The 13,550-nt window shown below is 46.1% G+C and overlaps 1 protein-coding gene across 2 annotated transcripts in view; it reads right to left on the reverse strand.

The window, feature by feature from the left end:
- Positions 1 to 306: 306 nt before the first annotated feature.
- LOC139380602 (AF4/FMR2 family, member 3) overlaps positions 307 to 13,550 on the reverse strand; it is a 33,657-nt gene continuing 20,413 nt past the window's right edge. For both annotated transcript variants that reach the window (XM_071123430.1, XM_071123429.1), the window contains exons 8-17: positions 7,378 to 9,516; positions 7,069 to 7,196; positions 6,607 to 6,813; positions 6,384 to 6,447; positions 5,681 to 5,817; positions 5,526 to 5,597; positions 2,295 to 2,388; positions 2,131 to 2,180; positions 1,783 to 1,988; positions 307 to 1,579 (exon numbers count right to left, since the gene is read on the reverse strand). In XM_071123430.1, coding sequence (XP_070979531.1) covers positions 1,458 to 1,579; positions 1,783 to 1,988; positions 2,131 to 2,180; positions 2,295 to 2,388; positions 5,526 to 5,597; positions 5,681 to 5,817; positions 6,384 to 6,447; positions 6,607 to 6,813; positions 7,069 to 7,196; positions 7,378 to 9,516 — 3,219 coding nt within the window. In that variant the 3' untranslated portion in view covers positions 307 to 1,457. The remainder of the gene's footprint in view (positions 1,580 to 1,782; positions 1,989 to 2,130; positions 2,181 to 2,294; positions 2,389 to 5,525; positions 5,598 to 5,680; positions 5,818 to 6,383; positions 6,448 to 6,606; positions 6,814 to 7,068; positions 7,197 to 7,377; positions 9,517 to 13,550) is intronic.

Genomic DNA, 13,550 nt, shown 5'->3' on the forward strand with positions numbered 1-13,550 from the left:
ACATGGAAACAATGTTGATTCAACCAGTGTGTGCCCAGTGGGTAGGGAGTCAGTCAGACGGAGAGATGAAGGAGAGAAGCACAGTCTGATCACAAATACATTTAACTGGAATACACACACACACACAGACACACACCTTCATCTAAATATTGAAAGTTGAGTGGGGACACTAATAGAATTTAGGAAATATCTGAGCGATTACTAGGTGTCATTAAACATGTTCTATTTGGGGATACATCCTTGTTGTTAGACTTTAGGAGGTCATATACCAACTTTGCTTCAACAAACATGGAGATGCATACATACTGCAATATCAAAAAGACATTTATGAAATACAATTCGGTATGCAACTTTTGATAATTACATTACACCATATTATAAATAATAATTTTGCATAGACAGGAACATGAATGCTGGCCCATCCACTTGGCAACAAAACCAAATCTCATTGTTTTGGTATTTTTGTTAAAAACAAATCATCTGACACACCTATTGCACATAAAAATACATCAAAAAATGAAAGGCATCTCTAAATGTTCTTAAAAGAGCCATCTCACAGTGTGGTCATACAGAGAAGCTAGCATTAACTTGGTCTACATTTTAGGATGAGGGGTCTGACAGTCCAAAATAAAACTCAAAATCCCAACTTCACCTTTCCCCTAATGAAACCATTAGTCCTGGTAAGGCCCATGGGAGATGTAGTCCAGGTCATATGTCTGTTGTCCTTTTGTACGGTAGAGAAATCAAAGTCCTCACAGGTGCACTGTATGATGTTTCTCTTCCATTTCCTTTTTAGACAGTTTCTGTGTGTGTTTTGTGATTACATATGTGGCACGTTTGGTAAAGCAGCGAGTTTGAAGGCCTTCAATCCATGTGTAACTTTAAAGATCTGCACAGAGAATCCCAAGAGGAAGAGTAAAGATATACTAAAACAGTTCCTTTGCCTGTTTGTAGGATTAACAACACCTTCCCCCCATACAAAGTGAAGCACTTTGAGCACCAGGAAAGGCGCTAATGTGTATACATCCAATCCATAATTTATGATACATGCTGAGAATTGAAGTATTAATTGAAGTACTAATCCTTAAAATGTAGAATACAGGGGCAATCGTCAATTTCTAATCACTTGTGTCCCTCTCTCCCTCCTTCCCTTAAAAGCCAGGTTGTTGGGTCTCACCCATAAAGAATGATAGAGGGCTCCAGTGGCCAAAAGGCCATGTTAGCATGGGAGCAGCATTTAGGGCTTCCACCATTTTAATGCGGTCAACTGGGTGACAGTCAACTTCCTGCTGGAGTCATGTACAACCAGCTCATCAGGAGGGATCAGCCAATTGTGAAAAATACATTTGACTACTTAAAAATGGAGATGGCGCTGCCGGTGTGCTCACAGACACCATAATGGGAACTATATAGGGATGCTTTCTCTATCATTCTCTATGGTCTCGTCTCTCCCTCCACTAACCCACATTGGCACTGATGCGTATCCACTGTAGAGCCTGTCTGGTGTACTGGACTGCATGAGCAATACTACTGTGGAGAGTCAACGGCCCCGACAGGGTGTTCAAGTAGTTAAAAAACTCTGGAAAGAGAGAGAGAGAGAGAGAGAGAGAGAAAGTGAGGGGTTAGATCACATCTAATAAAACACTGAAACCTAGTCTCAACAAACTGATCTATCTCTCTCACTCTCTCTCTCTCTCTCTCTCTCTCTCTCTCTCTCTCTAAAAAAAATAGGTAATTTCAGTCCAGTTATTAATTTGCTAATAAAGAGGTAGCCTCTCTTACCCTTGTTGTCTCTGGCAAGGCTATCTGCTACCTCCCAGTACTCATAGCTGTAGAGGACACTGTTGGTGATGTTGAGGTGGTTTGCTGCCATCTGGTGGATACGTTGGGGAATGCTGATGAGGGAGGAGGGGGAGCTGCCAGTGTGAGAGCCCAGGGTGAGGGCTGAGGGGCTGGGGGAGAGGGACGAGGGAGGTCCCCCTGTGCCCCTGTCAATGAGAAAAACACAATGATACTTCGCTAAGGAGAGTCAAATCAACATAGTACTACGTTCACAAATACATTGGAGTGATGGAGAAAGAGAGCGAGGGGGAGAGGGGATAAGAGAGACAGAGAGGGAGTCTTTCTTACTTTCCAGAGTCGCTCCAGATTGGGGGAGTAGTAGGCACTTTTGGAGAACTCTGGGATGACAGATAAAACACATTTACAATCTAACCAATCTAATCTAACATGTCTGCTTTTAATTGCATCACACTAAATCCAGCAGTTAAAATAGCTGCTTTTGAGGTCTGTACTTTAAAGTAGTCCAATAGAGCCTTGGAATACTTCAGGGCGTGATCCTTCTTTAGACGAAACATCTGCCAGTATAGGAGAGCAAGGCACCGGAAACTAGGGAACACACACACACACACACAGAGAGAGAGAGAAATGCCCAGTAAATAAATACGTAATCCACATCCTATAGGTGATTCTTTTCTGGACCGATTAGTTGCTGGACCGATTTATTTAAAAAGAAAAGCAAAGCACATTCTAACTCTTGCTTGTTTTTTTTTGTTTGTTTGTTTTTTTTCACCTTTATTTAACCAGGTAGGCTAGTTGAGAACAAGTTCTCATTTACAACTGCTACCTGGCCAAGATAAAGCAAAGCAGTGCAACACAAACAACACAGAGTTACACATGGAATAAACAAACGTACAGTCAATAGCACAATAGAAAAAAAAAAGCATTTCCCTTTTGTACAAAAAGCATTTCCCTGTTGATGTTATGATTGTGCAAACGTGCATTATGCTGGCTCAATCCAGCAAGACCCCTTCAAAATGTCAACAATGGCACATAGTCGTTTTTTTGTCTGAATCTATTCAACGCTGACGCTTGGACTCCCTCTGACGAACCATCAAACAGGCAAAGCATCAATACAGGACTATTATCGAATCCTACTACACCGGCTCTGATGGTTGTCGGATGTGGCAAGGCTTGCAAACTATCACGGATTACAAAGGGAAACTCAGCCACCCAGTGCCCAGTGCCCAGTGCCCAGTGCCCAGTGACACGAGCCCACCAGACGAGCTAAATGCCTTGTAGGCTCACTTTGAGGCAAGCAACACTGAACCATGTGTGAGAGCACCAGCTGTTCAGGACAACTGTGTTATCACGCTCTCCGTAGCCGATGTGAGTAAGATGTTTAAACAGGTTAACATTCACAAGGCCGCAGGGCCAGACAGATTAAAAGGACGCATACTCAGAACATGCGCTGACCTGCTGGAAAGTGTCTTCACTGATATTTTTAACCTCTCCCTGACCCAGTCTGTAATACCTACATGTTCAAGCAGACCACCATAGTCCCTGTTCCCAAGAACACCTAGGTAACCTGTCTAAATTACTATTTTCCCGTAGCACTCACATCTGTAGCCATGAAATTCTTTGAAAGGCTGGTAATGGCTCACATCAACACCATCATCCCAAACACCCTGGACCCACTCCAATTTGCATACCACCCCAACAGATCCACAGATGACACAACCCTTATTGCTCTCCACATCACCCTTTCCCACTGGGACAAAATAAACACTTATGTGAGAATGCTGTTAATTGACTACAGCTCAGCATTCAACACCATAGTGCCCTCAAAGCTCATCACTAAGCTAAGGTTCCTGAGACTGAACACCTCCCTCTCCTGACGGGCCTCCCCAGGTGGTGAGGGTAGGCAACAACACATTCATCACACTGACCCTCAACACGGGGCCCCTCACGGGTGCATACTTAGTCCCCTCCTATACTCCCTGTTCACCCATGACTGCGTGGCCTTGCACGACTCCAAAACCGCCATTAAGTTTTCAGACGACACAACGGTGGTAGGCCTGATCACAGACAACGATGAGACAGCCTACAGGGAGCAGGTTCAAGACATGGCAGTGTGATGCCAGGACAACATCCTCTCCTTCAACGTCAGCAAGACAAAATAGCTGATTGTGGACTATAGGAAATGCAGGGCCAAGTAAGCCCCCATTCACATCGACGGAGCTGTAGTGGAGCGGGTAGAGAGCTTCAAATTCCTCGGTGTCAACATCACTAAGGATTGATAAGGGTCCAAACACACCAACACAGTGATGAAGAGGGCATGACAACGCCTCTTCCCCCTCAGGAGGCTGAAAAGATTTGGCATGGGTCCTCAGATCCTCAAAAAGTTCTACAGCTGCACCGTTGAGAGCATGTTGACTGGCTGCATCACCGCCTGGTATGGCAACTGCTTGGCATCACTGGGGCCGAGTTCCCTGTCATCCAGGACATCTATATCAGGTGGGGTCAGAGGAAGGCCCTAAAAGACTACAGCCATAGACTGTTCGCTCTGCTACCGCACCGCAAGCATGTACCAAGTCTGGAACCAACAGGACCCTGAACAGCATCTAACTCCAAGCCATAAAACTGCCAAATAGTTAGTTAAATAGTTAACCAAATAACTACCCGGACTCTCTGCATTGACCCTTTTTGCAATAACTTTTGGGACACATCACATACGCTGCTTCTACTGTTTATTATCTGTCACTTTATTCCTAGTCATATGTACATATGTTCCTTATTTACCTCGTACACCTGCACATCAACACAGTATTGGTACCCCCTGTATATTGCCAAGTTACCGTTACTCATGATGTATTTATTATAAATGTTATTATTGTGCTTAACTTTTTTATTATTTCTCTATTTTCTTTCTCTCTACATTGTTGGGAAGGTATGTAAGCGTTTCTCTGTTAGTGTACACCTGTTGTTTAATATTTGATTTGATTTGACAGGGATTAAAAGCACAAACAATATTTATATCACAAGAAAGACAAGAAAGGGATTGTTGCACATGTGGGTGTTAATTTTTGTAGAGTTTGAAAAAGTTGAGATTTAATGTTTACAAAGTAGCCTAACTCAGCCACAAAGGAAGCCGCTCCCAAAAATGAACAACCAACATCAACTATTTCTGTGCTTGAAAATTCTAGAGCAGGGCATTTAGGTTAGGTGACTATCCTTTTCTCAAACACAGTCTCCATCTAATGTTGAATATGCATGAGGATTTGACAAAAACAATCATGATTATGAATGAAAACCATGGTGAAAGCTGGGAGATTGTGAGGGCTTGGTAGGCCTACCATAGAAATATGCTGATTGTATAGAGAGTAGGCCTAATTTTATGCTATTATTTTTAATTATGCCCAAATTAGTTGGTATTTCCAGAAGTTTACTCCATCAATGTAATCACAAAATGCATAAATTGGCCATATATGGTTTTAAAAAATGTTGGCATGGTTGTTTCAAAGAAGAAAACATTTGATATTTAACATTACATTGAAATTGCCACCTAAACTGTCTGGATTCCATAGATTTTATGGATCTCATTAAACAAAGGTTCAGTCAACGTTTCTTGGGTTTTTAAAATTCAAAACGCGTTGACTATCTTACCCCATTATGCAGCTCTTACATTGATCAGAACTTTATTTTTGACCTTTCAACAATTTGGAAAATCGTTGCTAGTGACATACCACAGTACGGCCAACTGTTGGTCTTCCTGTCTAGCCCCTGGGCCAGAGTGGTTCTTCAGCTTCATGGCGTACCTGACAACCACAGAGGATCACTGTTACAGTGTGTGTGTGTCTGTCTGTGTTTGTGTGTGCGTGTGAGTGTGTGTTTGTCTCACCTGATAAGCTCTACTGTCTCTGCGTACATGGTATAGGGAGACTTGGCCTCCAGTGGTCCCTCCTCCATAGCTTTTCCACACTCCATGAAGGAGAGAGCAGCATCCACATAGTTCACTGCCTTCCCCAGCTTATCCACCTGAGACAGAGAGAGAGAGATACTGGGTAAGAGAGATAGGAAATGAATGAAGTTGGAAGAGCTCACTATCCACTTAATCCTGTAAAAGGGTCCTTATCATTTTAGCCAACTTATCTTAAAAATGTTACTGATGTCTTTGAAACAGTCTTAAAGTGGCAATATGTAACTTTGTGGTCAAACAGACCAAATTCACATAGAAAAGTTAGTTATAGATCTATCATTCTCATTGAAAGCAAGTCTAAGAAGCGGTAGATATGTTCTATGTGCGATATTTCTATACTTCCTGGTCTTAAGTTTTGTTTTTGCTTCTTTCACTTTCGGTTTTATTACACCAGCTTCAAACAGCTGAAACAACAATATTTTTGCTTATGAAACATTTCTATTCACAGCGGTTTAGATGGTACAATGATTCTCTACACTATACTATCTTATTTTGTCACATAATCTGAAATTAGGCGAACTATCAGAGTTTTAGCAACCAGAAAATGGCGGAGCGATTTTTAACATCCCTAACTCAGTGTTAGAACAGTCCTTCCGGTCCTAACCCAGTCCTGAACCAGTCTCACCATGGCATCTGCACGGTGCTTCATCCTCTTGGCTTCATGCATGTAGTACTCAGCATGATGTGGGCTACAGAGGGATGGAAAGGGGGAGGAAGTCAATAGGAAAGAGCAGACAAATATATTATTATGTGGTTACTGCTACTGACTGCTTCTGACGGTCTAGGTTGGGCTGTAGAATGTGGTCATTAAGACTGACATTGGCCTTATTTTTCAGTCAGGCACTCACGGTTCATGGTTGGTTACGGTTCCTCTCTGTCCCCCTGCCCGTTGTAAAGGAGGTCCCCATGGTTCACACTCGGGCCGAGGCTGCCCTGACACCCCAACACAACCCTCAACCTCCATCTTAGGCTCTGAGTTCTGTGTTTTGATGGGGGGCTTGGTGGGGTCGAGGGTGTCAGAGAGAGGGGTACTGTCCAGATAGTCCTCCAAGAACCTGCTCACACATACAACCCCCGGAAATACACAGTCAGTACTTCTTACAGTGTTTATGTATGTATCAGCGTGTGTATATATACTGTCGCTTTCACCTGGATTCACCTGGTCAGTCTATGTCATGGAAAGAGCAAGTGTCCTTAATCTTTTATCCACTCAGTGTATATATGTGTGTTTGTGTGTGTGTGTTTGTGTGTGTTTGTGTTTATAAGTGTCAATGAGAGTGTGTATGAGAGTGTGTGTGTTCCAGTCTCACCCGTTGTGTCTGGTGTCTGAGTGAGTGTCTAGACGTCTGTGCGTTGTAGACTCTGTGTGGGCAGAGGGGCCGTTGGTCTGGGAGTTGCTCCTCTTACTCTCTCTGTGGTGCTGGATTCCATTCTCTGACTGGGAGGAAACACGCATATTATGTCAGAACCACGGACACCAGGCTGTTGTAGCTGTGAAGTAACAGGGACTTCAGGTCTCAGTAAAGGATGACAATAGTATTCCATGGTAAACTAGCTACAGTGCAACTATCTTGTTTACACTGGAGGTCTATAGAGAAACAAAGGAGTGTGTGTGTTACCTTGCGTTTCCTCTTGCTGTCTCCTCTCTCTGTCTCGGGGATGCACAGGTGTCTCATGGCTTCTTTCTGCCTGGAAGAGGCCGAGGAGGAGGAAGAGTGTTTGTGAGAGGCTGGGGTGCCTGTCGTAGTATCAGGCACTCTGTTGAGCAGGGAGAGGTCTATCTGCACCACCAAGTTTCTCAGGCCTCGATGGGAGGCTGCGGCCAGCTCACGACGTCCAAACGGGACCAGGGTGTAGAGTTTCTGCTTTCCCTGGATTTGGTGCCCCTGGCCTGGGTTGGATGCGGTGGTGCGCCTGGGGTAGAGCACTCTGGGCCTGCTATCCGCGGGCCTCCCTGGGCCCTGGTACCCTCTCCTGGGGATGGGACGCTGGCTTGATGTGGAGTCGGCCGGGACTTTGGTGACGTTGGGAGGCAGATCGGGCTCCGAGTCGGACTCTGAAGAGGCGGAGGAGTCCGTGGGTGGGACAACAGGAGTGGGGGAGGAGGGTGATGGTGGAGGGGAAGGGTCCGGCTGAGACTGTCTCTCTTCCTCCTCACTCTTCCTCCTCCTCTTTTTCTTGGTCCCGTGGCGTTGTGGGTCGATGGGATGGTGACGGCGCTCGCTGTTGGTGTGAGGTCTCTGCTTGGGCTGGACCGCCTGCCATTCACCACTCTGCTGCTGCTCCTTCCTCCTCCTCTTGTACTTCTCCTTCTCTCTTTCCTCCCTTCTCCTCTTTCTCTCCTCTACGTCCTCTTCCTCCTCTGAGCTCTGGACCCAGGGGCGTCTAAGCAACTGCTCCTCTGCCAGTCTTCTCTCTCCCTGTCTCTCCCCCTTTCTTTCCTTCTGTTTCTTCCCCTGACTCTCTCCTTGTTTTTCTGTCTGTCTCTCTACCTCATGTTCCCCCTTTCCCTCTGTCTGCCTGTCTACCTTCCTCTTTGGTGCATGGGTCTCTCTCCGGTTGTCCACCTCCTGTTCTCTCTCCCTGGATTGGGGCTTCCTCTGTGGAAGCTTTGAGTGGGGAGCAGGGGCCCAGGACTTGACTTTGGGTCTAGGGCTGGGGCTGAATTTAGCGCGAGGCTCAGAACTAGCTTTGGAGTTAGGCAGAGAATGTGGCTTTGGGCTGGATTTGGAACAGTGACCAACTCTGCTGCTGGTCTCTCTGCTAGGGTCTGTGGTGGGTAAGGTCTTGGCCCTGGGTGTGGGGCTGAGACTGGTACTGAGTCTGGTTGTCAAACTAGGCCCATTACTGGGTCTGGGGTTGGAGTTGGAATTATGGCTGTGTCTGCTACTCTCCTTAGGCCTTTGTCCAGAGGTTGATAGGTGTTGGCTTTTGGGGTCTAGAGTGTGTGCGTGTTTCAAGCTAGGCTGAGAATGAAGCTTGGGACTCGAGTTGGGACTAGGCCTGGGTCTGTGTTTGTGCCTGTGGCTCAGCTCAGTGGTCAGTGCAGGGGCTGCCTTGGCTGTGGTCTTGGGAGTGGGAACAGGCTGGGTCTGTGTGGATTTAGGCCTGGAGCTGTGCTGAGGCGGAGGCTGAGGATATGGACTGTGTCTTGGCTTGCTCTTGGGCTCAGTGCTGGGTACAGGGGCAGTCCAGGGCCTGATTTTGGGTCTATGGCTCGGGCTGGTTGTTAGGCTAGGCCACGTGGGAGGCCTGTGGCTTTCCTGATGGGGACTCCGAACCTGAGGATAGCGGCGGGGGCTAGAATGAGTAAGGCTAGGACTAGGACTCCTAGGGGGGTGCTGGGGAATGGAACTAAGGCTGCAGGTGGCTCTGGGGCTTGGGAAGGGGCTTGGACAGACACTGAGGACCGGGCTAGGGATGGGGCTGTGTCTTGGGGTGGGGCTAGGACAAGGACTGGAACAGGGGCTGGGGCTGGGGCAGGGGCTGTAGCCAGGGCTAGGCCGAGGGCTATGCCTGGGGCTGTAGTTAAAGCGCGGGCTGGGAACAGGGCTCTGGCTGGGGCTGTAGTCCTCTCTGATCCCCCAGGGTCTGGATGGAGATGGAGCTCTGTGGGGGTCTGGGGAGAGCGACCGGTGCTCTGTAGCTCTCTGGGCGTGGTCGTGATTGCTGGGATCCTGGTCGCAGGAAGAGGATTTTTTGGGGACTTTTTTCAGCCACTTATCCAGCTGCCACTGAGTGGTGGAGGGGTGATATATCTGAGAAAACAGAGAGAGGGAGATGAGAGGATGGAGACGGATGACAGATTTAAGGTGAGAGGGATGAGGGGAGAAACAGTCAGGTAGGCTCAACAAAGGAGAGGGATCATGTGATACAGGTTGACTTTTATACATCCACATTGGTTTTAAACAGTAACTTGCACTATAATTAACTGGCAGAAAGTGCTTGGACTATATTCAATCAAAACAGATAGCCTGGTCTTGGGGTTAAGCCAAAAACAACAATCGTCCTGATCAGCGAGAAAAATACCAGGTCTTTAACCAGGTAGGTTCTCATTTACAACTGCGACCTGGTCAAGATAAAGCAAAGCAGTTCAACACATACAACAACACAGAGTTACACATGGAGTAAAACAAACATACAGTCAATAATACAGTAGAAAAAGTCTATATACAGTGTGTGCAAATGAGGTAGGATAAGGGAGGTAAGGAAATAAATAGGCCATGGTGGCGAAGTACTTACAATATAGCATTTAAACACTGGGATGGTAGATGTGTAGAAGATGAATGTGCAGGTAGAAATACTGGGGTGCCAAGGAGCAAGATAAATAAATAAATACAGTATGGGGATGAGGTAGTTGGATGGGCTATTTACAGATGGGCTATGTACAGGTGCAGTGATCTGTGAGGGTGCTGCTATGGTGACCAGTGAGCTGAGATAAGGCGGGGCTTTACCTAGCAGAGTATTATAGATGACCTGGAGCCAGTGGGTTTGGTGGCGAGTATGAAGCGAGGGCCAGCCAACTACAGGTCGCAATGGTGGGTAGTATATGGCTTTGGTGACAAAACGGATGGCACTGTGATAGACTGCATTCAATTGGTTGAGTAGAGTGTTGGAGGCTATTTTGTAAATGACATCACCGAAGTAGAGGATCGGTAGGATGGTCAGTTTTACGAGGGTATGTTTGGCAGCATGAATGAAGGATGCTTTGTGAAATAGGAAGCCGATTCTAGATTTAATTTTGGATTGGAGATGTTTAATGTGAGTCTGGAAGGAGAGTTTACAGTCTAACCAGACACCTGGGTATTTGTAGTTGTCCACATGTTCTAAGTCAGAACCGTCCAGAGTAGTGATGCTGGACGGGCGGGCAGGTGCAGGAAGCGATTGGTTGAAGAGCCTGCATTTAGTTTTACTTGCATTTAAGATCAGTTGGAGGCCACGGAAGGAGATATATATATATATATTCAGATAAGATTTTTCCCACAAAAATATTGATGTGTTGAATGAAGACCAATGCAATATAAAATAGTCCTTGAAAATACAAATGTTTATAAAGTGTGTAGGGAGGAACAGGATGAAAGAAAGATGAGGAGGGTAGATCTTATGGTCACACTGTTCTGTGAAGAGAGAAAGACTAGGGGGGGATAGAGTGACAACATGAGTGAGTGAGAGAGAGAGAGAGAGAGAGAGAGAGAGAGAGAGAGAGAGAGAGAGAGAGAGAGAGAGAGAGAGAGAGAGAGAGAAAGAGAGAAAGACTAAGGGGAGGGAGGGATAGAATGACAACATGAGAGAGAGAGAGACTAAGGGGGAGGAAGGGATAGAGTGACAACATGAGAGAGAGAGAGAAAGAGAGAGAGAGACTAAGGGGGAGGGAGGGATAGAGTGACAACATGAGAGAGAGAGAGACTAAGGGGGAGGGAGCGATAGAGTGATGGAATGAGAGACAGAGAGAGAGACTTAGGGGGAGGGAGGAGTAGAGTGATAGAATGAGAGAGAGAGAGAGAGAGAGAGAGAGAGAGAGAGAGAGAGAGACTAAGGGGGAGGGATAGAGTGATGGAATGAGAGAGAGAGAGAGAGAGAGAGAGAGAGGGAGAGAGAGAGAGAGAGAGAGAGAGAGAGAGAGAGAGAGACTAAGGGGGAGGGATAGAGTGATGGAATGAGAGACAGAGAGACTAAGGAGAAAAGAGCAAGTGACAGTGACATGACAGTACATCACTGGGGCCGTGCTTCCTGCCATCCAGGACCTCTATACCAGGCGGTGCCTCCCTGCTACCACACGGCAAGCGGTACAGGAGCGCCAAGTCTAGGTCCAAGAGGATTCTAAACAGCTTCTAAACAGCTTCTACCCCCAAGCCATAAGACTCCTGAACATCTAGTCAAATGGCTACCCAGACTATTTGCATTGCCCCCACCCCCCCACCCCCCCCCCCCCCCCTCTCCACACCACTGCCGCTCTCTGTTGTCATCTATGCATAGACACTTTAATTAACTCTACCTACATGTACATACAACCTCAATTAACCGGTGCCCCTGCACATTGACTCTGTACCGGCACCCCCCTGTATATATTGTTATTTTGACTCTGTACTGGCACCCCCTTGTATATATTGTTATTTTGACTCTGTACTGGCACCCCCCTGTATATATTGTTATTTTGAATCTGTACCTGCACCCCCCTGTATATATTGTTATTTTGACTCTGTACTGGCAACCCCCTGTATATATTGTTATTTTGACTCTGTACCGGCACCCCCCTGTATATATTGTTATTTTGACTCTGTACTGGCACCCCCCTGTATATAATGTTATTTTTTTACTGCTGCTCTATAATTACTTGTTACTCTTATTCTTATCTGTATTTTTTGAAACTGCACTGTTGGTTAGGGGCTTGTAAGGAAGCATTTCACTGTAAGGTTGTTTTCGGCGCAAGTGACTAATAAAATTGGATTTGATTTGATGAGTAAACGATAGATTCCTTGAAAACCAGGACACACATTGGACTATTCCAAAACACACAACCCATAGAACAAACACTACCAACACACATCACTCACTCCCAGTCCCGGCTTCACTCTTACCACCACAGTTAAAACTACACTGTAAATGTAGAGTACATTGAGAAAACACTGTAAAAACAGCCACTCGTTCAACCATAGTCTAAGAAGCTCAAACTTTGAACAGTGCCCTTTAAATGGACTACTTCTTCAACCCACCTTCATTTCCTACTATCACTGGAATCCACACACATCTGACCTGACATTTCCTACTATCACTGGAATCCACACACATCTGACCTGACATTTCCTACTATCACTGGAATCCACACACATCTGACCTGACATTTCCTACTACCACTAGAATCCACACACATCTGACCTGACATTTCCTACTACCACTGGAATCCACACACATCTGACCTGACATTTCCTACTATCACTGGAATCCACACACATCTGACCTGACATTTCCTACTATCACTGGAATCCACACACATCTGACCTGACATTTCCTACTACCACTGGAATCCACACACATCTGACCTGACATTTCCTACTACCACTGGAATCCACACACATCTGACCTGACATTTCCTACTATCACTGGAATCCACACACATCTGACCTGACATTTCCTACTACCACTAGAATCCACACACATCTGCTCTGACAGAGGCTAAAGCCCCCTCCCATTTATCTAATGACTCACACACTAGCTGTTTATTCTGCCTAACAATTCACTCAGTAACCCAGAAAGGGAAGAAGAGAGTTTTAAAAAGAAGAGGATATACTCACTGCTTTCCTGCTCTTTCTCTTTTCTATGTTTCTCTCCTCCCCCTCTATATCCCTCTCTCCAGTAGCTGACCAGAGTTATTTAAACCTCTACTCCTCTACTCAAACACTGCCCCCCTTCCCTCATTCCCTTTTCCAGAGAAGACACTGCGTCTCTTGTACCCTCTCTGCCTCCTGGCTCCCTCCCTCCTTCCTCTACCTGGAACTCTGAAGCACTCTTTCCTACCCCCCTCCCCACCCACCCAAAACATGCTCGGTTGAAACCCCAGTTCGAATTCGATCATCCATAGATAAGATCTCTCTTCAGCTCGGAGATGGATTTTATTTCAATTGAGGAAGGAAACTCCCAGTGTGCTTTGCATAATTTTCAGGACCTAGTTTGTCAATTCTCAGTTTGTTCTGGCTTGGCGCTATTTGACAAGAAGGCAATAGAAATCAGTAAATAAATATACTCCCTTACCCCCCCCCCCCCCCCCCCCCCCCCCCCTCAGCCTCACCACCTC

The sequence above is a fragment of the Oncorhynchus clarkii genome, chromosome 22 (assembly GCF_045791955.1).
Source record: "Oncorhynchus clarkii lewisi isolate Uvic-CL-2024 chromosome 22, UVic_Ocla_1.0, whole genome shotgun sequence".
Classification (NCBI taxonomy): domain Eukaryota; kingdom Metazoa; phylum Chordata; class Actinopteri; order Salmoniformes; family Salmonidae; genus Oncorhynchus; species Oncorhynchus clarkii.